The sequence below is a fragment of the Colius striatus genome, chromosome 20 (assembly GCF_028858725.1).
Source record: "Colius striatus isolate bColStr4 chromosome 20, bColStr4.1.hap1, whole genome shotgun sequence".
Classification (NCBI taxonomy): domain Eukaryota; kingdom Metazoa; phylum Chordata; class Aves; order Coliiformes; family Coliidae; genus Colius; species Colius striatus.
Window position 1 is genome coordinate 877334 of NC_084778.1, and position 24310 is coordinate 901643.

At 47.7% G+C, this 24310-nt stretch overlaps 1 protein-coding gene across 1 annotated transcript in view; it reads right to left on the reverse strand.

Annotated features, from left to right (window-relative positions):
* The window catches only part of KSR1 (kinase suppressor of ras 1), a 62821-nt gene that overhangs the window by 20485 nt on the left and 18026 nt on the right, over positions 1 to 24310 (reverse strand). Inside the window, exon 2 of the mRNA XM_062012210.1 lies at positions 8572 to 8712. Coding sequence (XP_061868194.1) covers positions 8572 to 8712 — 141 coding nt within the window. The remainder of the gene's footprint in view (positions 1 to 8571; positions 8713 to 24310) is intronic.

The following is a 24310-nucleotide window of genomic DNA, read 5'->3' on the forward strand; positions in this document are numbered from 1 at the left end:
GTTTTTAGTAACTGTTGCATGAAGCAACAAAAAAGAACAAATTAAGAAAGGGCAGAAGTGTGAGAAATGCATCCTGCATCTTCTGTCACATGCCCTGAACTGGACGAAACACAGAACACAGCTGACTCAAGGGGAGGCCAAGAATTGAAATGAGCAGTAAGCACAAAGCAGCTCCAGCACAGAGTTCAATGAAGTTTGGGGAAATTTTCTTGTTCTTCTATAATTAATACGAGCAGAGTAACAAAAGCAGGGATATCCCAGCTGACACTGGGGAGTATTGGTGGCTTTTCTGCACACCTGCACCACCAAGATGCAGGAGCAAGGCTGCCTCAGAACACTTGTTCCTGAGCAACTTCCACTGGGACAAAATGCAGGAAGCACAAAGACTCCAGGGAAAACAGAGCAAAGTCTGTCCTCTTGGGATTCCTAACCTGATACTGCACTCCAAAGGACAAAACAACCCAGGGGTTCAGATCATCTGAGCTGAAACTGGAATGGGTTTCCACAACTCCAATATTCCAGCACGAAGCCAGTACAGGTTTGCTCACACAGAGCTCCAGCCCGACTGGGCTGATAACAGCAGCACTACACCAAGTGTTCCCTGCAGAGAGTTGTTTCCCAGCACCCCCAGGATTCCTCTCCCCGCACGCAGACGGCAGCTCACAGAAGCAGCTTTGTTCCCTGGTATCAGGGTGGCTCTGCCATGCAGGAGGCAGCCTCACGCCACACAGGCAGCTCTAAAAGGGACAGGGACTGGGGACAACGTGGACAGTTTTAGGGTAACATGGGAGAAGGTTCTCTACAGCACATCCCAGTCTGAGATACCAGTATCAGAGTCACGTTACCCAGCGTCACCTGCCTTCCCTTTGCACGACACAAATGTAACCAGTCACTTACCAGAGCTATTAGTAAGTCAACCAGTAAAGTGCAAGAGACTGACATGGCCACGGGGACAGGGCTGGTTTCTGCAGTGCCTGGATCAGGATCCACTGATCTGCAGCGCTGACACTCAGGGCAGACACTGGTACAGGAGGTCTCAAGGCTCAACAGCAAACAGCATTTGGGCTGGCAGAAATGCCAGTGAGCCACAATGCTTCATAAAAGCAAGTGTGGCATCAGGTACTGGAAAATGTTCTCCCCTCCCATTTTAGAGATGACAGGAAAGGCAGCAGAGCAAAGCCCAATAACATAAGTTTCAAAGGCCCAACCAAGAGGCCAGAAGAGGAAAAAAGGAGGCCATGGTGTGATGTGAGGTGTGTGCACTGGAGGAGGCAGGGTGCAGCCAGGCCTCTTCCGTCTCTTCTCCTTTTACAGGGAGAGCAAAGTCCAGCAGTTACCTTGGGCAGATGCTACCACACCTCTGGCAGGAGCCCTGTTCCTGTACTGTCAGTGCAGTAATGGACTACTAGGCCTTTGGGCTGAAAAAACAGAGCACATGCTGAAAGGCTCTAATGGTTCCCACACAGCACAGCTGAGCAGCAAAGGGCAGCCCCAGCTCCGCTGTGAACCTCCCCCTGCGTCCCTGCCACATCTCCCACAGCCACACTCCCCGACAAAGGGCCTGCTGCCAGCCTCCCTCCTTCCCAGGCCTGCTTCTAAAGGCCAGGCTACTCCTTTGCTCAAGAGTTTAATTTTAGAAAGACAGAATAGCAAGTTGTAGGAAAGTATAAGTACAGCAAAGGAGATTAGATTTAAACAATCCCAATGACCTTGAGCTGGGGGAGCTCAGACTTTGTGAACCTGCTGCCAGCCCCCATGCCACGCGACCAAAGAAATAAGCCTTCAGAGAGGGGAGGGAGGGGAAGTAAGAGGCTTTCTGTAAAGAGCCACTCATGTGCTGCACATATGTGGTGGCTTAATATCAAACTGGTCAACCTGATCCCTGTAAGACTGGCCTGATATGATTTAGCTCTGTGTCAGCCCCTCAGCCAATGTGATAATGATGGGGGTCACTAGTTCAGGATGGCTCTTACAACAGGCTCAGTTGCTGCTGATGCTCTGGCTCAGCTGTCAAGTTGGGGGGAAGAATGTTCCCTGTGAAGGGCCCTGACAGTGTCCATCTCGGAGCAGCACGTGGTGGGCTCCAACCCCCTCAGTGCAAGTACAATTCTGAACCCTTGCACAGGAGTTACTGCAACCTTCAGCACTGAGGGTGAGAAATGTGATTCCAACAGACCTCTCTCCGCTGCTTCCTCACGGCTGCTGTGGCTTTAAAGATACAGCTTTAAAAACATGCAGCTTAAAGGCTTGCATTAGGGCAAAGCCAAGTACCACCTCCCTGGGCACACCTTGCCTTGACACTGAATGCCAGGGGAAGCTGCAAGTTCTCCAGTACCTTAGTAATAACGTCAGATTAAAAAAATGAGAGGCAGAAGAGCAGCAGAGACAGAACCTGCTTTTCAGTCCTTCAGCAGCCCAAAACTGCCAGCAAGATCCAAAGCCTTAGTCACCTCACATCACTCAGAAGTGATGCTACAGAGCCCAAATCAGGAAATACTTCCTCTCTACCACAGGCAAGGGGACTTTGTGCCAAAGCTCTCCTGCTCACCAGCCATCCTGACTGTGCACTGAGAGAAAAGCAAATCATGGTGTGTGCAGGAAGTCACCCAAGGGTGAGCCTCAGTTAGTCAGGGTGAAGAGTTCACAAGTCTTTAATCTTGTTTGGTGTCCAACTTAAATCCCTGAAACATGGCAAAAATGCTGGTATCTAACACAGTGGATGGGTTATTTTTGGTAAAGATTCCTCCCTGCAGATAAGCCTGCAGAGCTAATGCTGCTGCTAGCAATGCAAAATCACTCTGACCTGCTCCTCCACCTCCTAGACTCCTCCTATAAAAGCCAGACAGTTGTCAAGGCCCAAATGCCTCCTCTTAAATCAATACATTCCCTCACCAATCATCTCCAGTAAAGCAGCAGATGCTAGAAGAGAAAGCCCATTACATAAGGTGCTTAAATTCCCACTGATAGCTCTAAGCAAAGCATGTAAGGATGCTCTGAAGAACATCTTGTGCCTGCTAGTTGTTATTCTGCTCTGGTTTGCTGGTGTCCAGTGAAGAAGCTCCTGAAAAACTGCTGTATTATTAAATTTCTGGAGATTTTCTGGGCACCCTGGAAGCCTCTGACACGAAATTCCCAGCTTGCTGTGAGCACTCACAGGCAGTGGCTTCACAGAACACCTCTCTCCCCTCTGTGTGACCTCACACCACGGGCACGGTGGAGAGAGGCTGCCAGTCTCTGGGCATTCCCCTTCAGTTGCTGTCACTCACTACTCTTGGGAAGACAGAGGCAGCTTTGCAGTGTTTCAGTGCAGAGCCTGAGAGGTGGCAGAAGCCTCACACTGAGCCCAAGCCCTTCCCAGTGAACAAGGCTGCAAGGGGCCCCTGGACTCCTTGGCAGGGGAAGGGAATCCTGGCAGCAGTATTTTCTGAGGTTTACACTGGGGAGGGGCCTTCAGTTGGAACATACTGATGGAGTTTTGGATCCAGGAAGCCTGCAGGACAGAGTTAATTTGCATATACACAATTAGCACATTCAGGATCTCTGCTATCTGGTGGTTCAGTCAGAGCTTCTGCTGCCAGACCCATGGAAAGCCCCATCAGACAGCCAAAGCACTCATAGTCTGTTGATGCAGATATGCTGACAGAAAAAGATGAGAGGATACAGCTGTGGAAACCTGATAGGTTTGGGCAGATCTGCCTTATCTGTTCCCCCAACCAAAGATGCACACACATAAACCCCACACTTTTCCTCCAACAACTGACCAGTACCATCTCGGTCCAGGCACGTACAACCATCTGCCATGGCCTCGTGGGATCAGCCCTGTGCAAGTGCCTCATCCTCTACAGATTTCCCAGGGGCAGCAGGAGTCTTAGCAGACAATTCCTACTCAAGACACGGCCCTTTCCTGCTGTGCTCCCCCCATGTGCCAGGTGCTGGCCCAGCTCGCTCAGGAGCCACTCAGCTGCTTACAAGAGGTCTTTGGTGTAAATGCTAAATGGAGAATAAGACCAGCAAAGAGGAGGTATTACAGAAAACAGATATACATTAGGAGTCAAATACAGTCCCCAAAGGGAACATCTGCAAACCAGACCCAAGCACAGCAGCGTTTCACCTGCTCCCACTGAGTGTCCCCGGTGACAAAGCTCTGCTCAGAGCCAGCAATCACTGGGGCAGGATTTGCCCCTCCCTGTGTGGGACAGTTATCTGCTCTAAAAACAGCTTTCCAGACTTGATTGACTGGAACCCCTGCTGCATGGGCAGCAGGGCTGGTTCAGACATGTTTCAGAAGATGATAAGGGGATGACTATATTCTTAAGTTACTTTGGAAGATGGTGACAAGTTCTGTGTGGGAACAGATGCAATGGTTACGCTTCTGGGAGGAACAACGGTACAGGCACTCAGGATACTTTCTGTGCTAAATAAGCCTACAGAGATCTTCACATCTCTTCTTTCTGATAGATGTGCCCCAAGCCCAGACCCAGTAAGCTGCTCTGCAAGAGACTTCTTCCATCAGCCTGAGTGGGGACAGTGCTCTGTACACATCCTCCTGCCCCCTCACTCCCCCCTCGGTTCTTGACTCCAGCTCTCAAGGGGAGCAGGACAGTCCAGATCAGGGTATTTCTCTAGGTTTGCTTCAGAGCAACGTTTACTCACTGGAGATCACTCCACAGCTTCAATACATCTTCTGTCCATCGGGTTCTTTACCCCATTTTTGCCAGTTCTCAGATCAAATCTCTCTTTTCCCAGTTTCAACCCACCATATTTAACCATTTATGGACATTTTTGGTATTAAACTTGCCCTACACAGTTCCAATCAAGCTCTGGGACTTCTAGCAAAGAACAAGGACTCCAGCATTTCCTAGAAAAACACTTAAAAAGAAGTTACAGAACAACATTAACCCAGCTCCCAGGCAGACCCTGCTCCACACCAGCTCCTGTGGTAAAAATCTGTCTAGCAACTTATTAGAGGAACAATAACAAAGCAGCAGAAATGGCACAAGTTGGGGTGAGAGTTCAAAACTTCCTTACCCCTCAGAGCTGTGTATTCACAGAGAGTGAACAAGATCACCAACTGGAAGCTTGCAGTCTCACCTACCTGCTCGTCTGCCCCAGTCAGCAGCCCCTTCACGCTACGCAGCACGACTGGCTCACTGTTATCCACCTTCACAGGAGCTTTAGCTGTTGCCCAGCGCCATAAACAGTGCATTGTTATTACTATAATCTCTTCCAGAACTAAAGGATTTTACAAGCAACCATTATTCCTGTTGTAAATATAGGTTTTCAAAGAAAGAAAGGAGCCCAACACAAGACAGCAATTAAAACAGCAAGAGCTTTCCAGCTTCACAATGTCTAGAGCAAGTCACTGAGCAAAAATAGTCTTCACTCTGGGCTAGAGGAGTCAGCAGATATTCTAAATTGGAGCCCGTGCTCTATTTCTGACAGGAGAGCCTGGGAGCTTCTGTGCTTCTCTGCATGGCAGCTTTATTTGGGAGAGGACAGGGGAGAGAGGGGAGGGGAAGAGAGAGAAAAAAAGAGCATTGTTTCTCTAACTGCTGGGCTAAATCCTGCTTGCAATTAGGCTGCTTTTCAAAGGTGTTATGTCACAGATTAGCAGAACCCTGAAATACTCCCCCCAGCAACACCAGACATGCCAAGGGAGAAACACTGAAAAACAAACCCCCATGAACTCAGAGCTTGTTGCTGGTCTGTCCCTGACAAGCAGTGGGCCAGAGCAGACCCTGCACACGCCAGCACTGTACCTGCTGCTCTGTTCAGATGCCACAGGTGGGCAGGAAAGGCTCTGGAGCAGCTCCCTCTGAGATTCCACAGGTACTTGGCAACTGCTTCAACTACTTTCAGAGCTTCAAAGTCTCCAGAAGAGAGGGCTACTGGCCTGATGTGAATATACACTATTACAACATTTGTGGGGGGTTCCTTCTCTCTGTAGCACTTTTTGGAAGCATTAAGAAGGAAAGCCAGCAGGACTGTCTCAGTTCTGCCGTGAGCCAACAGTATCTCAGAGAGCAGAGCCATTGTACATAGGACATGAGGGGCCTTCTCTTCATGGTCTGACCTACTCAGCCTTCTCTTTGAAGGCTCCCTGATGGCCTCTCTCCCCAGTCATGACACAGGCAGTGTGCATAAAGCTAAGGGAAACCATTAGACATTTCTTAATAACCAACCCATGAAGGCTCTTTCTGACAGTGATTTCCATTTTGAAGCATTCAGCTGAAATGCAGCTCACGAGCTGTATGGAATCTAAGCAACAGCAGGAATGCTCCCATGGTACCTGGAGCATATCAGAAACATCACCACCTCTTCCCTGCCCTGTCTGCTGATGCCCACACCACAGACACCAGCAGTGGCTGCATTGCTACTTTCTAAGCAGTGAAATAACAGGACAAACAAGAGACTGCAAGATCAGAGCAATTAGTTTATTAGCCCAGCGCTGTCCGTTTCCCTCAGGTCGCAGCTTGTTCCACTGTGCCTACTCAAAAGTAACTCTGATGGCCCCAGTGAGTGCTGCAGTTCTCCTGTCCAGCTAACAGAAATGCTACAAAATCTGCCTGCAGCTGCATGACACAGATGCACAACGTCTTTAACAGAACCACACATCTGGAACCACAGAGGAATTTAAACACTCTGCACACCTCTGACATTGCTGTCCCAGAGAAGAGAAGGAACACAGCTCGTTCCACTGGTCATTGCTTGGGAGGAGGTAGCAAGAGAGCATGAACAAAAATACTAATCAGCTGGAAAATGTTCTCCTGCCTGAAATCAAACCCGAATTTGTTCACCCCCTGCAGTGACCTCGCCTTGGGGAGGGCAGCCCCAGCCCCTCTGCTCCTTGGATTAGCAGCATGAACTGTCACCTCCCCCCTCCTTTCCTCCATCCCCTTCTCTTCACCTCTTCCCTTCCCCCAGTTCTGCAAGCATCACAAAGGATTTTAAAAAGAGCTACAAAGACATTCTTTTAGGCTCAGGCAATTCCAGTAACCTTAGAAACCAACAATGGTTGGGAGCCCGGGCGGCTTGGCCAGGCAGCCGCTGCTTTTCTGTTCCCATTGTCACTGCACCTTCAGCTGTGCTGCCCAGACCCTCGCTGGGCTGGCAGGCAATGTCCAGCATCACCTTCCAAGAAGCAGTAAATAAAAGGGATATCTCTGTCCTGAACTCATCCTATTTCACCAGAGCCTGCTTGGTTACATCAGGGCCAAGCTGGAATAACTTCCATGCAAACTGGCTCAGTTTTCACTCAGACAGATTCCTGCTGAAGGCAAAGAAATTTTCCCTGTGTAAGGATCAAAGGAAGCTGAATGAGATCACTGAGATGCAGCCTGCAGAGCCAGGAACGGGAAAAGCAATGGAAAAAGCCTTTTCTGCTTTGTCTAGCCATCAGTGGTCTGAGCTGTGCTTATGCTGCCATGAAGGTTCCACTCGAGTCCCCAGGACAGAACAGCGTGGGGAAGTCACGCAGAGTCCATACCCGGGAACAGTCTGACGTCAGTGCCCTGCAGTCCTGGAGCTGCCAGTAACCACCTAAAGGCAGATGGGATTTCAGGCCCCTCCTCCCAAAAAGAGTCAAGAGACAGGAGCTGAGAGCCTTGGCTTATCTGGTCATTTCTGATTCCAGCAGAAGTGTCAGCTTGTTCTGTGCAGTAAAGAGGCTTCCAGTGATTTCCATGCTAAGAATTAAACTGTAAGGCTCAGAAGGAGCCATGGTCTGTGAGCACGAACAGCTGCCCTGGCCACCCTGCAGACCACCACAGGAGAGTTACTCAATACATTCTTTTGCAATGCTCTGTGGTATCAGTTTGAACCAGAGACTTCAGGCACCTATAAACCAAAACACCCCTTTTTCCTCCCCATGTATGAAGTGAAAAACCTCTCTGGTTTCTGAGAAAAGACTTCCACCCAGTCAAATCCACATCAGAATCCCCCTTCTCGTGGGTGGGTTTCAGCCCACTTGATTTTGTCCTCTGAGTCTTGTTCAAAACCATCAGTTTGGGACAAACTTCTAAACTCTGACCCCTTTTGTGGGTCCATTTAGAAGCAGACAGTGCTATTGTCTGGTTCTGGATCTTCACTAATTTATATTTGTGGCATGTGTGCTTTTAGAAACAAACAGGCTGTGACAGTCCAGTGGTCTGATATGTCACTGCACAAAACTGTAACTCTAGGTCGTTTCTGACTGCTCTGGACACACAATACAGGGTGGTACAATGCTGTTATAATCTAAAGGCAACAAGTGATTAAGTTCTGGTGTCGTTCTCAGCCCCAGCAGGCAGCAGGGAAGGTCCTGGTGGGCAGGACTTTTGCCTCATTCCCAGCAGTATGTGAGGCATCCCTTCAAATGCTACTGTGAGGGGATCCCTACGAACCTCAGGAGGCCTGGGGGGAGGGTTTCAGCACTGCCACTCAGCAATCACTGCTCTGGGACAGATGAAGGACCTTTCCACCAACGGTCCCTCTGGCAACCCCTGGCTCCCACCTTGCCTGAAACCCAGCAGGCAGCTGGGAACCTCTTGACCAGGCAGGAGGGTTCTGTGCTGGAGGTTGTTTTCCCCTTACCTGTACAACTTCTTTCCTCACATTGACAATGTCTAACCAGTCATTGAATCTTGGGTAGCTGTTGAGCTCTGCTGTCCTGTCATTCAGGGGCACACTCAGCTTACACTGCCGTTGTCTGTGGATGTAGTCAATCAGCTTCACCTGTTGGGATGCAGAAAGCAATCAGTTAATCCTTGGGATGGTTATGTCTCCTGGGCAATGTTTGTAGGTTGCTAGCCAAGGGGGCTGGCTGGTGAGTGGGGCTCTTTACCATATGAAATGACATACTCTTACAAGCCCTGGGAAATTCACACAGGGAAGCATTTCCCTCACACTGCACATCTTTACAGCTGGCATTTCAGCAGGGGGCAGGACCTGCCAGGGCCAATCCCTGCAGGACTTCTCTACACCCATAATATGAGAGGTTCTGTGCAGAGCCTGGGTGCTGTGCCAAAATATGAAAGGGCAACGCAACCATCTGGAGCAGTGAATTACCTGCAGTTCAGAGGCACAGCACACGTACATGCAGCCTCATTCTGGACACTGTGGGTATTGCCCTGTCACCTGCAGGACTCTCTGCCCACTCATCCTTTGCTCCTGCATGTTTGTGACATTCTTTCACATCTGGCCTTCATTTGGGCTGGATGATGAGTGAGGCAGGAACAGCCAAAGCATCCAAAGACTCTGAAGCCTGTTATCTGATGGGCATTTTTACTACAAAATCAACATTGAAAACAATGATCTTGAACAGAAATTCAGGCAGCTGGACCAGATGGTTGTTCTACAGCTAAAGTTTTATTCCAAAGCATTTACCACCTGACCATCTCGTGCCAAATGCACTACACAAACCCTCACTTCAGGCGCAGGAAAATAGAAGGACAAGAAGGAGTACTGTCTGTGTCTTATGTTTGCTTATCAAAAAGAAAATAGTCTCAAAACATCTCTGTGTGTCACACATTCCCATGGGGCAGACTTCAGCTTCAAAAGCTTCCTAACAAAACAATGCCTCAAAGCAAGTTAGTTGATCCGTGATTTATAAACCAAAACACATTCTTAATCAACAGATTTTAGCATTTGGGACAAGATCAGACTATAAATGTACAGGAAAAACCAAACATGGGTTCTCTGACCACTGTAAGTGTCTGCTCAGAGTGGTTGTGGTCTATGTATCTGGATGATGCTAGATGTGACTTGCATGCACAAGCTGTTACACACAGGAAAGAGAATTAGATCAGCTCCTCCTTGCCCAGATGTTGGTTATTCCAGGGAAATAGGTGCTGTGTTTGAACTCAATGAATGACCCTCACATGGAGCCTGATGCTTTTGGCCTGCTGCTTGCTTTGGGGAAGCTACTGCTTTGTAATAACTGTGCTAGAACAAATGGAGGTTCTTCCTTGGAAATACGCAGGAATTGCTTGCTTTGTTGAAAAGGGGGATTTTTTCTGCCTCTCATCATGTTTGCTGTAAGCCAGTCTCACAAACGAGGCTGCTCCATGTGCTCTTACACACAGCCCTGCTGAATTAGCAAAGCTCTGCAGGGGATAATAGCAGAACATGCACAGAAACAGAGTCAACCATAAACACAAACTGAGCAGGAGGACCTGTACTTGCACAGGGGAACCACACTCTGCCACGTTGTTACATTGCTAGTGCTGCTCTTTAGGAAGGGCAGATGAGACTGTATTTCTAGCCTCTGGCTAATTTCTTGAGACTCAGGCTGCCGTGGGCCTCAGATTTTGCACATGGCCAAGGGCTGGTAGTCAGGAGTAGGAAAAGCTGTGAAGGCAACAGGTTACAGCAGCGTCTGACTGAAGTGACTGCGCCTCAGCGTGGGGGTCCAGCACATCCAGCTGGATGTTTGCAGCTGTAACTTCAAAACTAAGCTATTTCCATGTAGGTGGAAGCAGCACAGAGATCACTTGCACTGTGGCTGCAGCTGAAGCCAGTGGAAGCCGAGTGGCAGCTGCAGCCCCAACCAAAACCATGCACGGGATGTGTCTTGGAGACCTGCTGCATTCTAGCACAGAGCCACCAGTTCTGTGTAATGAAGAAAGCCAGCAGCTGTTGACAAGGCATTTCTAGCTTGTGCTTTCCTGTAAAGTTAGCTGGGGGCTCTGTTGTCTGAACAATCTGACTCCTCACAACTACCAGGTGTAACAGGTTTGTCTGTGCCCACAGTTCTGATCTCAGACAGCAGTGCCGTGGAGTTTGCAGTTTATCACAAAGTGTGTTAATACAAAAGTGACTCAAACGCTTTGAATACAGAAATGCAAAGCTGTGCCACTTGTAGGAGAGGCAGGTGTGCAGTAAAAGGACTGCTGTGTCCTAGAAGACTCGGGCATCCCTTTGCATTTACACTCTGAGCCCAGTTGAAACCAGGGGAACCTTTACCGGAAGCTTCCTAATGTGACCTTGGAGCACACGACCTAAAAGAAACTACCTTGGAAATCCCACTCCATTGTTCTTAGTCTCAGTACCTCTTTTCAGAAAAAGGGGACGACAGCACTTCCTTTTTTACAGCCTCAGTCTGCTTTCTTGCTGCAGAGCCGAGTCAGGCAGGTCCTGCAGCCAGCCCCAGCTCTGCCCAAGCCAGCTGGGCTGTGATGGGCTCAGCCTGGGCACCGGCCACAGCCGCCTTCTCTGCCAGTGAGAAATGTTAGTGAGTGTGCTCCCTCAGCAGTGCCATATGCTGGTGTGACTGTGTGACTTTTACACACTGCTGCAGCTTGTTCCTCCTGTATCTGTCATGGATCATGACTGTTACTTTTGCCTATCTGTCCAAAACTCCCTTTTTAACAAAACCCTGCACTCTCCTCACTAGGGTTTCATTCCACACAAGATACTTGGTTCTGTTCTTATTGTCCCCAAATGTGTCACATTTCCATCCTTTTTCCCTCAGAAGACATTAGGAAGGATGAAATTAGAATGGGAAAGAGGAACTTTGCTGCATGTAAAGACGAGAACAGGATAGTCAAAGCCCTGACAGGAGAAGTGAGGGAAGCACGTTTGCCCTTCTTCTCAAGGAACAGAGGATCTTGGCTGCTCATGGGCTAGAAGTGAGCCTAGAACACAGATTGGGAATGGAGCAACAGGAGCAATGAAGAACTGGTGTGGATAAAGAGGGGTGTTCCCCTCGTGAGAGGCAGAAAGAAGAGGCTGCAGGAAGCTGGGGAACTTCTCCATATACCCCAATATGCCAGAAGTCAGGCTACAGAAATCAAAAATAGCTGTGCAACAGGTATGTCATGGAAAGAAGGAAGATGGAAATCACCCAAGCCTTCTCTTTTTCTGGAGGCCGTTCCAAGCAAGTTTCAATGATGATCTGCACTTTGATACACAAACTGCAAGCACAAAACCCAGCCGAAGGCGAACAAGTCAGCTGGCACAAGTAAGCTGTGCTATGTAGAATTCCCAGGGCACTGTGGTATGTTACTGCCTCTTCCCCGCAGTTACCTCACCCCTTCCCCATTCCTGGGCACACCTCAAGGTTGCTGAGCAGCCAGGGTGAGATGCAAGATTGCACAGTGATTCTGAAACTGGCACAGGCAGCCACCACAGGCCCATGTGTAAAAGTAGCACCTTGGCTCTGTCTGGCTGTAATCTGTTATTTTAGTGTAGGACCTCCCAGCTGGCAAGATGTGCTTTCCTGGAAGAAGGACCCTCTATCAGCACACTCTCTAAAGCCAGAGCTCCACACGTGGTTATACAGGACACTATGCAAATGCCTTAAAAGTAGCACATGACCCAGCACAGAGCAGAGAACTGCAAGCACTGACAGTGGCAAAGAAAGGTGTGAGAATCTGTCCCAGTGGGAGGCAAGGACTTAGCACCTATTTATAAACAAAATAACCACAAATTCAGTAAAAGAAATGATACCAAAATGTGTGCCCCTATTGTCCTGTTGGAATGCACAGTGTCACGAGGACAGCTGGATGCTTTGAGGAAGGATATTCTTGAGATGCAGCCACTATTCGTGCACTCCCACAAACGGCCTCCCTGCCAACTTCCATGCAACACCAGAACCATCACACGTAGCCAGTAAGAGAAAAGACCTCGGCTCCAGGGAGCTGGACTCCACTCCCAGCTCTGCCCCTGACCTGCTGCCTGACTCTGAGCAAATCACATCATCTGTGTCCCCTGGTGCCCGTGGCCCAGCCGCTGCTGCCGCAGGAACCTGGAGCAGGCGCCGCTGGTTTTGTACTGCTTGAAAACATTCAGGTTCAGAGATTTTCACTTGCCCAGTCTCAGCCATAGCACAAAGGGCACTGCTGGAAGGTATTCTATGCAGCACAGACTTCAATGGCAAACTTTTCTTTGTTGAGATGTAACAAAAATGCCATTGTCAGGAATGGCAAAGCAGGCTGACAGCACAGATCTGAGGCTCCTGCATCACCCAGTCCAGTTTTCCCATGATAACTCCTTCACATTTACTTTTCAAGTCCAAATTTGTTTTCCCCTAGTCCTATAAATAGGCCATTTGCATTCCCTTCCCACCCTACACACACCACGCTTCTCCCCTAGGATGAATTTCATTTTGTTATTTCCTGCCCAGACATTTAACTGAACGGCATGGTTTGGCTTTAATAGCTCAGCTCTTGCAAAACCCTTTTCTGAGAATATAATAAAACTTCTGGGTTCAGTGACGCACATAAAAACCCACAAACAACACACAGGTCTCCAACCACAAACTAGACAGAGATAAAGCCAATGGTAAGCTATTCACTGCCTGCTTGCCAAACAGCACATCCTACTCATCACAAATGGCAAACCCCACAACAGAAGCCACGATACTCAACAGCCTTAAACCCACAGAGATGGGAAGGAACAGGAACAGCAACAGAACAGGGAGCAGCTGGAGTAAATGGCTGTTTGCAGGGTGTGCTCCAGCAGAACCCTCCTCCTCGCTGTCTGGTGTAGCTGATGGCCCAGCACACCCAGTTCTCATTTACTCCAGGAACTGCACATGCTGTAAGGCAAGCTGCAAGGCATAGCCCTGCGTGCACCCTTACCTCCTCCTCACAGCCCTTTTAAATGATTATCCCTTTACAGCATGTGTGAGAATCAGGCCCAAGATGTTCAGGATAAAACTGCCAAGCTTGTACTTTTTCATTTATTTATACCAAGCAAGCAGCAGCTCTCATGAGATACAAGTGTGCCCCTATCTGTGACCTCGAGCCAAGGGCTAGGAATTTAAACGATCACGAGCAAAACCCAAACACCCAGAAGTTCTTTAGTTGTGCTTCTGCAGACATGTCACAAGAAAGCAATGGCATCTGTAAAACTAGTCCACTGACATCAGGGTGCAAAATTCAAGAGCCCTTGGAAAGCAAGGACGAATTGCAGGGATGAGCTGGAAGAATTCAGTATTCAAACTGCAGCCTGAATATTTCTGGTTAATTGATCAGAAATCACATTCTAAATTAGTCAGAGAATGTTAATGGTTATGGTCTTTAACTAGAGAAATTTCCAGGCACTTGGAGGCCAACTGTCTCTCAGTCTTGTCAGTTATCTTTAGATAAGTGGCATCTTATTCCAGAAGTCATTAAAAGGCAAGTTCATTAACCTATTGCAGCTTTTGCACCTGGCCAAAACCCAGTCTGAATTCAGTCCAACTGATCTGAATGAGCAGGGGGAAAGGAGCAGAGGATAGAAGAGTTTGCACTTTTCTGAAGTCTTCCCTGGCTTATTCTCATGCTTTTAATCCACACACCTTGGATTATCCTATAAATGCAGCACAAATTACTTTCCAATCACAAAAGCAACGGAAACTGAGGCACGGAATGGAAATTACACATTAAACAACTTGTGGACAGCCAGAGGGACTCTGACATGGATTCTGCTGTGCCAAGATGTCAGCTGAGGCTTCTTCAGCGTCTCAACAGTTGGATTCAGCCACACATTTCCCAACCAACTGCCATTTTTTCACACTTTGATAAAACTGAAGAACTGTTCTGCTCACCGATAGTTTTCTGACGACTCGAAGCACAGGCAATGTTTAGAAGAGGGGAGTTTGCAACACCCAAACCAAACAACTATCATTAATTAACAAATCAAGCACATGTTCAAAAGCAGATCATGTTTCTCCTGTCCCAGGAGAGGAATCTCATGGAGTCTGGCAGCACTTGACAAGATGATAAATATGAGCTTACACCAATACTTCCAAGCCTACAACCACTTACTGGCTTGCAATGTAACAAGCTGGTGTCTGAAGTTTTAAAAGGATTGGATCAATGTATGACCCAGCTCTTAGATGTGGCTAGGAGAAATGCAAATCATCTATCTTTCTTCAGACAGGAATTAATCAGGAAGGAACTCCTCTATTAACCTTCTGCCAAGAACAGGACCCAGTGGGCAAAGCTGCGCTCCTCAAAGCATCAGGCAACCGCTGCTGCTGTAGCAGGACACTGCACTGGCTGCATCAGGATCTCATACAGTGAGGGAGGTTCTGCATTTCTACCTCCTCAAACTGAATGAAAACTTCACAACTTCAGAGTTTATCTGCATGGGACACTGGGGAAAGTAAGACAAGTCATTTTAAGCTATGCAGTGAAAGCGGGCTCACTTCACACCTGTAGCTGACTCTTACCTGTCTTCCCACTGCCACGATATAGACAAACCCTAAGCCAGACCAAAAAAAAACCCTTGAGCAACTTGAGCACTGAAGAGAACACGAAAAAGTCAGAATCTGACTTGCCAAATTTCTCTCTGAAGTCATGCTCAGCAACCATGTGAGAAACTGATAAAGATCTCAACAGCCATTGGAGACCAGCAGCAGTGTGAGTGTGCTTCAGGGCACTTCTGTCCAAGTCATCTGAGCTAAAAAAGCAAAAAGGTGCAACTGAATTGGTCCATGCAAAGGAAAGAACTAGTATTTTGAGTTCATACAGTAAGCTATTCTGTGTGCAAAGCTCCTTTCTTTGAGGTGTGAAAGCTGAGAGCTGGGGAAGAGCCTGTGATGTGAACAGCAGCTCAGAAAGCCCCGTGCAGACACTGGCACGACGAACAGCACCTTCCTGCCCTTGCCCATGCGAGGCACGCACAGCCGCTCGCTGCCCAGCACAGCCCAGCCGTCAGGGGAACAGGGACAACCCCGTCTCAGCGGGGCCAGGCGATCTGCTCTGCCTCAGGTGCCCACCCTTGAAATGGCTGTAAGAGCAGACCTTTGTGCATGGGATTTGGAAGGCTGTTCCCAACAGTTAGTAAGTCACCTGGATACCAGAGCAACAGGGCAGGAATACTCAACTGGGGGGAAGGAGCAAACACCAAAGAAGTAGAAGTGCTGGTTGGTTTCCCCAGTTAGGACTGAAATCCAGCAATGCTAAGTGTGTCCAGAGCAGAACTTTCCCTGGTGTGCAGTAACCACAGCGATCCCAGTTCGTGTTCAGAGTGCTGCTGACCCTGAACGCTTATCTGGGGCTAGAGGAAACCCAAAGAAACACACCAGGACAAAGTGCACAACCAGAGGGGTCAAGTAAGGCCAAAGAACCATTATGCAGAAACAGTGCTGAGGTTTTGCTGGTCTGTCCTGTAGACTGCATGGAGCCAGGAGCACAGATGCAGGATCACAAGACATAGCTCTGGTCTCAGCTCTGCCAGGGATCTGCAGACACGGGACAAGCCACTTTCATGCGTGCCCATGAGGCCTGCTGTTCAGTCAACCATCCTGAACTGCTCTATGTAAAGAAATGGCCTGCAATACCCTTCAACTAACAACAAGTCAACTGTCTTTGCAACTTCAGTACCACACAACCCCACACTGAGCCGTTCCCTTCGTGAACCTAAGCTTTAAGCAGCTGACTCATTTGAATGTCCCCCAGCTATCTGCGTTGTTATCATCTGATCATACCATCACCAAGCAGCATCTGAAGGCTCAGAAATCCTCATTTCCCCTCTGTGTTCACAGAACTAGCTCCCTGTGCCTATAAAGAGACCTTTTAACAGTGGTCCACACAGTACTGTTCCCTTTCCAGTACAGGCAAGAACTAAACCAATGCGTGGTTTTGACAGGTTTAAAACCCAATCTGCCTGTTGAAATGGAGAGTGGGTCTGTACCCTTTTACCATGACATATGCTCGTTTGGCAGTGAAAATTCATCCAATGTGCACAGAACATTTTGTTCGACCACACGGGCAACCACCCTTCCCATCTGTGCTTCATTAGGAACACTCGAATGATGCAGGATTCAGCAGGAGAGTCCTGCAGTCTCACAAACTTCAAAGCTACCTTGGATTCAGCATGGAATCCCAACAGTTCTTTTCCAGACAAGCACAAGAGCTGCACAGCAGCAAAATGCACAATGCAAAATAAGAAGAAAGGATGCAAAACACAAATCAAAGAATTATTTGTATCCTATAAAATGAGGTCACTCAGTACTTCACCCACATGGCTTTACCCTCAACAACTGCAGAACTGAATCCACTGAAGGCTGATTTTTTGACATGCATCTGTACCGGCCATGAGCACAGCCAAGCCAGCAGACCAAGAATGCCAAGGAAATAGCTGGTAGCGGATTCGTTTGAGATGGTATCTGAGACAAGGAGCTCACACACGTCAGGCACTGGCAGGTTCTCCTGAACTCAGCTGACTCATTCAGCAAAGTGTGGCAGAGTGAGCTGGACTCCTCTCTGAGGTGTGAGGCCTGGCTTCCAGATCCAGCTCTGCTACAGTAGTAGCCAGAGCACTCACTTCCTTGGGTCTGTTTCCCATCACTTCTCCACGAGTGCAATCACAGGCCCGGGCTGTGTGGGTTACAGCGTGTGGAGCCACAGGCACAGTCCCCTTTGAAAAAGATGGCTTGTAGAACAGTGCCACTGCTCTGAATGCCAAAACCAACTACAAACATCAACATCTCACAGGAGCCCACGTGGTAACACCTTCTGAAAAATAAGAAAGAGGAAGAAAGATTAAAAATAATTTGCAGAGAGTGAAGTAGCAGTTCTAAAAACAGGTCAGCAGAGACCCAGCCTTCAGTCCTCTGATCTAACCACTAGATCATGGCAGCACTGACTGCACCAGAGCTGCTAAAAAACAGAGGAAAACAGAAGGCTGAGCCGGGAGGGAACAAGCCCTGAGTGAGAGCTGGGCCTGGGGGCACTGTGAGCTGCACCAGCCAGCTCACATCAGCTCAGGGCCTGTGCCTGGAGGGAGAGTCCCTGCCAGCCTTACTTGCAGCCACCTCTGCACAGAAGCGACTGGCAGCCTGTTGCTTACAAAAGGAAATAGTTTCTCAATGCATTGCTAAACAAACCCTGCAAAACAGGACCCAGCACAAGCAAGCAGAAAAGTGCACAGACAAGGTATGCTCTGAGGGAGGGGGCAAAGTTAAAAGCCGTAAGAGGAATTAGTACGTAAATGCACAGAGAGGTAGAAGGACAGGGAGAGATGGAACACCAGATGGGATGGGTTTTCCTTTGAACCTTCAGTCATGCCTGAGGCTGACACAATAGCCACTGCCCAAACACTACAGTATGTTGTTTCTGCTTTGTCAGATGATGCAGACAGCATCATTTCTGGGTCACTTGGAGGCCACATACCACCCTTTTTCCCTCCCCTCCTTTCTTCTTCACAACCCCAGCAACTGTCAGCAGTAAACACTCAGTTGAGGCCTCCCCAGCTAAGAGTGGGTGCAGGAGGATGAAACTGCACAATCAAGTGTTTCCCTGTGCCCAATAACAGGATTCTCTTCAAAGATTTTATCGTAGGGAGGCAGCTGAGCCTAATGCAGCTACAGAAACAGTCCCCTGCTTAAATATCAAAGATTTTACACCCACTGAACAAGAAAAATGAAAGCCCTCCCCCTTCCTTTATAACTTGAGGACATGCAACTACAACAGAATGGTTAAGAACACTTTGCAAGACTAAGAACTGTATTTACCATTTGCTGAGCACAACCCTGCTGCTGCTGCCACCTCACACCTGCAGCTCAGCCTCTGAGCTCAGACTCTCCAGCACTCATCTAGTTTCTTTAGCTCACAGAAGCTTCATTAGAAGCACACAAAGACCAATACCTTCTCTTGCACAAAGCATATACTGAAGGATACCATTGCTCCATCCACTCATGAAATGAAGGCATGTGCCATTGATCAGGCTCACGGATTTACCCCGCTATGAAGGATCCTTCTGTCCAAGCACAGCACATCTTCTGTTTTCACTCCTTTGACTCCTTCCACAGGGTCCTCAGATCCTTTATCTGTTCACATACAGCCAAATCTCAAACAAACTGGGTGACCATCTGAAAGAGTATCACCATCAGTCCAGAACCTGGTCCTCAACAGCTAAGGCTTCAACAAAGTCCAGTTCAACTATCTTGGCCCTCGACCAAGATCTTTAAGTTAACAAGCATCTGTCAGAAATGGAGTAGGCAGAGCTACTCATGCCTTTGGCAAGACAGCAAAAAAGAGATCTCCTGAGATCCCTTCCATGGATTCTACACTGGCTGAGACACTGACCCCATCGTAACAGACTGAAAGAAATCTGGGGAGCCTCAAGGAATCAGACATACATCTCCCTGCCCCAGGCAATCATCAGCCCTGAATAATTGTTTTGTGCCAGTTGGGGAAACCTAGGCCCAGATCCTTCCTCATCTTCCTGCCTCTTGCATGCTCCTAAGCAAACCACTGCAGGTTCAATAATGAGTTAGGAGCTTACGTACTTTGAATGTTCCACATCTCACAGTTGTCAAGGCTCAGTTCCTGGTTTGTTGGAGCAAACACAGTGCTATCCTACTTCACAGAGCTGGGGAAGAGTTTATGAGCTGCTCAGATCCTAATACAACACAGGCTTCTCAGGGTACTGCAGACAAACAATTACTTGTCCAGCTTATCTGCTGTAGCCTGTAAAGTTAGAGGTGAATGCAGCCCAATGATAACACTAATGCTGTGCTTCTGGTAACTAGAATTGTTCAGTGTGTTGGTGTATCCATTTTATCTCTCTTCCCATAAAGAAAACAGCTACCCCACATCCCCCACGGCTTTGACAGTGACTGCAGCCAGAAAGCAGCGACATGGAGAAAGATTACAAAAGGTTCCTAATCAGGAGAGGAAACACCAGGTCATGTTGTGGGAACAGAGGTTGTGTTACAACTCATGGATGTCTCTGCAAAATTCAAAACTTCAAGTGCCTTTAAAGATCATATCCTCCATCATTTTAATGGCTGCATGAGTCATGCTCATGCCTCTAAGAGACCTCTCAAGTACATTTGATTCTATGGTGGGGGAGGTGAGAATAAAGAAACCAACAACATGTGCACGTGTAAACTTCAGCACAAGGAAAGAAGCAGCATTTCCAGCAAAAAATATAGTCAGACATTTCCTTCAACGTGGTCAGGAAGGGAATGACTAATTCTAGGTCCTCGTTATATTCTTGCACTTCCCTTTCCTCTTCATTGCAAGCCTCATCCTGCAAGGTACTGGGCACCCACAGCACTCTGGACAGTGAGGCCCACGGGGCAATACCTTGCCTCTCCAGCCCAAAAGCTCCCAGTACTCTGAAGGAACTGAGCGCCTTTAATGAAGCAGCTTAGTGCCCAGGATGCTGTCCCCAATCCCAAAGGGTTTTCCCGTTTCTCTTCCCTTACACTTCCACAACCACCTTCTGGGGTTCCACTTCTGTAACCTCAACTAAAAAAATACATTCACAAACGTGTCTCTTCCATTCCCTCAGGTAGTGGCTGGGGAATGAGACAGATTAAGTGTTCTCTGCAGCCCTCGGATTTATTAGCAGACCAAGGGAAGGAAGCTGAACGAAACTCTCTGCTTGTTTGACTGAATTATTTGAGCACTTGAGGTGTTGCACCCCCTCCTCCCTCTGACACACTCACCTCCCCAGGCTGCTGCTGGGTTGGACTTTGAGGAAGACGTTTCCCCACATGAAGTGTAAGTCTATACAGGAAGAGGCTGCAGTCAGAGCTGCAGACATTGTGTCTCTGCACCCTGGGAAATCTTCGCTAGGAAACCATATTCTGAAAAATGCCCAAATTATCAGCTTCCCACTAGAAAGAACAGAGCTGTTGTGGCAAGCACTAGGGTTGCATCTCTCTTTTCACAGACACTGTGAGAAAGCTGCTGGGGCTCACTGCTCACATTTTGCTTTTACAAAAAGCTCTTTGGGGCTCTGTCTTACTGGTTACCATTTGCCTATAGCAACCACACAGGGTTTCAATCAGGAGTTTAAGTACAAGTAGAGTATTTAGGGTGGAGACATCTGAATCCAGATTCCCACCTCACAAAAGAACTTTTCTTGGTGAGACTTTCACCTAAACCACGTTGTGCTCACTCAGAGAGTGCAGGAAGATACGGCTGCTGACCGAGTGGTAGTTGTATGAGGAAAAAGACCCAGGAGACTGATAAACCACAGTTGTCCATACAACAGACAGTTGTGCAGCAGCTGTTTGGCACCATACAATGGCCTGGAAAGATTTTAATCAACACTTGAAAAATTATCACATGCACGCACAAAGCAACAAGCTCCAAGTTCTGCATCTTTAAGCCAGATACAATATCCCTGAGTTGTGAACTGCCACAGAAACTCAACAGAGCACATCTGTCTCTGTGCTTAGTCAGAAAAGAAGGTGGGGTTTCTTGGTTGTTTTTCTTTAAGTGTGTTCAGAAAGCAATCCCAGCACGAGCCTGTAGAAACCCTGCTACAAAGTGATTGATACACTTGTTCACCTCCATTCATCTGCTTTGCCATTTCTCACCTCTTTCATTCTTCACGCTGTACAGCCTCCTTAGGAAACACTCTTCAAAATACTTCATCATCCCTTTTGCATGTCGTGTGCTTAGTTAGATCCCTTTTAAGTATCTCCTCTGATTATCCACTGGAGAAGTTTAGCAGTCTTTGGGGCCCAGGATTTCAGCTCAATCTCTTGCTCAGATGACTGCATCAGAGGAGGGACTCTGCTGAGTGACAGCGACCAGAACTGGGAAGAAACCCTGACTGCTTATGAGAAGATAAAAAGTCATTGTAACAGGCCTGGATGCTATTTTGTAATGGAAATACTCCCCTCCTAAGGAGCTGAGGAAAGACAAAGGACTCTATGTTGTGTTTTTCTGCCTTTGAACCGACAGTTCTGAGTGCTGGATACAAGTTCATTCCTTAAGCTTTGAGCCTTTCACTGTAGTCAATCATACACAGACCACTTGTGTTTTTCAGACTCATTTATAGTACCTGGTGTTTCCAAAGGGACATGAATAAGTTAGGTATCACTGAAAACACTAACTTACCCAGGATGTTTGAACACTCAAACACCACACCACCGGTACCCCGCTGCACCTCCTGCTAGGTGTAGTAAAGCACTGCTGGGAGCCATGCTCCCTACAGCACTCCTCCACAGCCATGAGGCCACAAATACAACAAAGGCCTACAGATGTCTGAGGGGTGCAGCAATGCTGCAGGTAGCTTCTTGCCTATCTCACAGGCACAAAGTCAGTGCCCATAAACATCTTTCCTAATATTTGGCTTGTTTGAAAACAGCACATCAGCTCTGCTTCCAAAGCTCAGCTGTTGTGAAGGTTTCCACAGGTACACACATCTGCGTAGGTGAGGAGGGAACAAAACAGCAGGATTCAGTCTTTGGCATCCAGCTTTTGATTCCAAAACATCTTCAACCAAAAATACTTTCTACCTCCCCCCTTTCCTCACAGTCTTATTTCTCCTTTGCATTTTGGCAAAGGGAATTCATAAATTCAACAGCATTGTTTATAGTGTCATGTTGAAAGTGCAAATAAGGAGCAGCAGACTGTTACTAGCTTTCCAGCTGTGACCTGCTTCCAGGAACACTGAAGTTACCTGAAACTGATTTCCCAGAATGCTGGATTAGGTCGTGGTCAGTGCTGTCTGTTACCCTAACAGTACAGCTAACATCAGAACCTTGCTCTTGGGTAGGTGAGAAACACAGGCAGTTGGTAGCTCAATACAAGCAGTGTGGCTGCCCAAGCTGCTCCTCATCCTCGTGTCCTGGAGTCCACAGCCTGCCTGCAAAAAACCTGCATGTTGAATCATGTCTCTGCAACAGTGCCACTGCCAATCAGTTTCTTGAGTTGATAAGAGAGAGGGAGAGAACTGAGCAGTCACCCAAAAATAGGAAGCTATTGCATTACTCACTACCTTGAGGACTTGCTTGCCCTTCTTCCTTTTTGATTACTCAGCAGGTGCTCTTAAATCAGTTATGTAGGTTTTTAAACACACCTGCCAAAAGCTGATTTCACAGGACATACATCCACCCACTGAATTCAGTGAGGCAGTTACTGCCACCCCCTTGCTGCTGTGAGAAAGAGCATGGCATTAAGTGAGCCTCACTCATCAGACACAGCAGTGCTGCTGTAGTTGAACAAGTACCTGTTCATTCCTTGATCACCAGCTGAAATCTACATGGGCAGGATTCCCAAAGACTTTACTACTGAGTTGCTTCTGAGGTCTGCTGCAGTAAAAGGATCATCTACTCCTGTGAAAGAAAATGTTATTTCTAAAAAAGCCACAGTTCTTAAAAATTCAAGTTCTGCCTGTGACAGGCTCCGAGCCCAGGCTCCAGCTTCTGTTCTCACGCTGAGACAGAGTCACTCCAAGCTACTGCTAACAACCCTCCTGCTCCTGAAACTCCTCAGCACAGAGCAGAGGATTCTTCGACATCACCTCACTATCCTTGGGGGAGAAGAGGTGAAGGGGGAAAAAAAGACAAAACTCAATCACATAAAAGCTTTTATTTCTTGACATAAAGATATTTGTCGTGCCAATACTTGTAAGTCTAAGAATAACTGAGTGTCACACAGCTGGGCAGATGTCAGCTCCTGGGAGTGGATCCTCTGTTGCTGGACGCCCCTCTCAGCCATCATGAGCTTTTTTTAAACTAGCAAGTCATATACCAGAATACATTTCTGCAGAGCAACTCAGAGGTGAGCAGATGTAAAAGCCTTTAGGCTCTGCACTGTAACTGGAGTGTGAATATATAACCCACTCAGAAAGGGAAAAAGGGTGAAAATATGTTTTATTTACACCATACTTGATATGAAATGCTCCTCACCACCCCACACTAACATTTGTTTTCCAAGAGATCAGATGTTTACAGTCAGATCTTTACACATCACAATGAATCCAATCACACAAACATGCCATTGAGACACCGGCCTTGCAGCACCGTTTCCCAGAGAACACACCTCAAGTATATAAATATTAATACAGGAGCAGGGGCTTCTGTGATGGGAGGTGGGATTCTTTTGCTTCTTGCAGTGAAAATGGAGGAGGGAGAAAGCTGATAAAGCCACATTTAAAAAAAATTCTGTCAACTATAGGAACTTGCTTCACTGGAACGTGGCAGGCTGCCCACCGTCGCTGAAAGCGGCCCTGAAAACAGCAACACGGCTTATTTTAACAAGCTGCTGTGAGACTGCACTTTGGGAGTGGGAAAGAACAAAATACACCCAACCCCACTCTGTTAAAATGCTTTAACCCTGTGAAGCAAGTTCCTTTATTTTAGATTTTAGGGGGAAAACATGAAAAGCTTTGGTGTGTTCTGTGAGTCTGATTCTGCTCTGCAGAGGGATCAGAGACTCATCAGTTTTGGAGAGTGCTTCCAGAGCACTGTGCAGAATGCACCGAGGCACGAAACACAGGAGTAAAAACACTGCAAGCTTAACTGAGATTCAGCTGCCAAGTACAAGTGCAGCTCTAGAAAATACTCCAAAAACAATTAAAACATAAAATGCAGTCAATGGATTGTTGAGCTTGCTTTATTTATCTTTCCTCTAGGGCTGGGTATGTCATT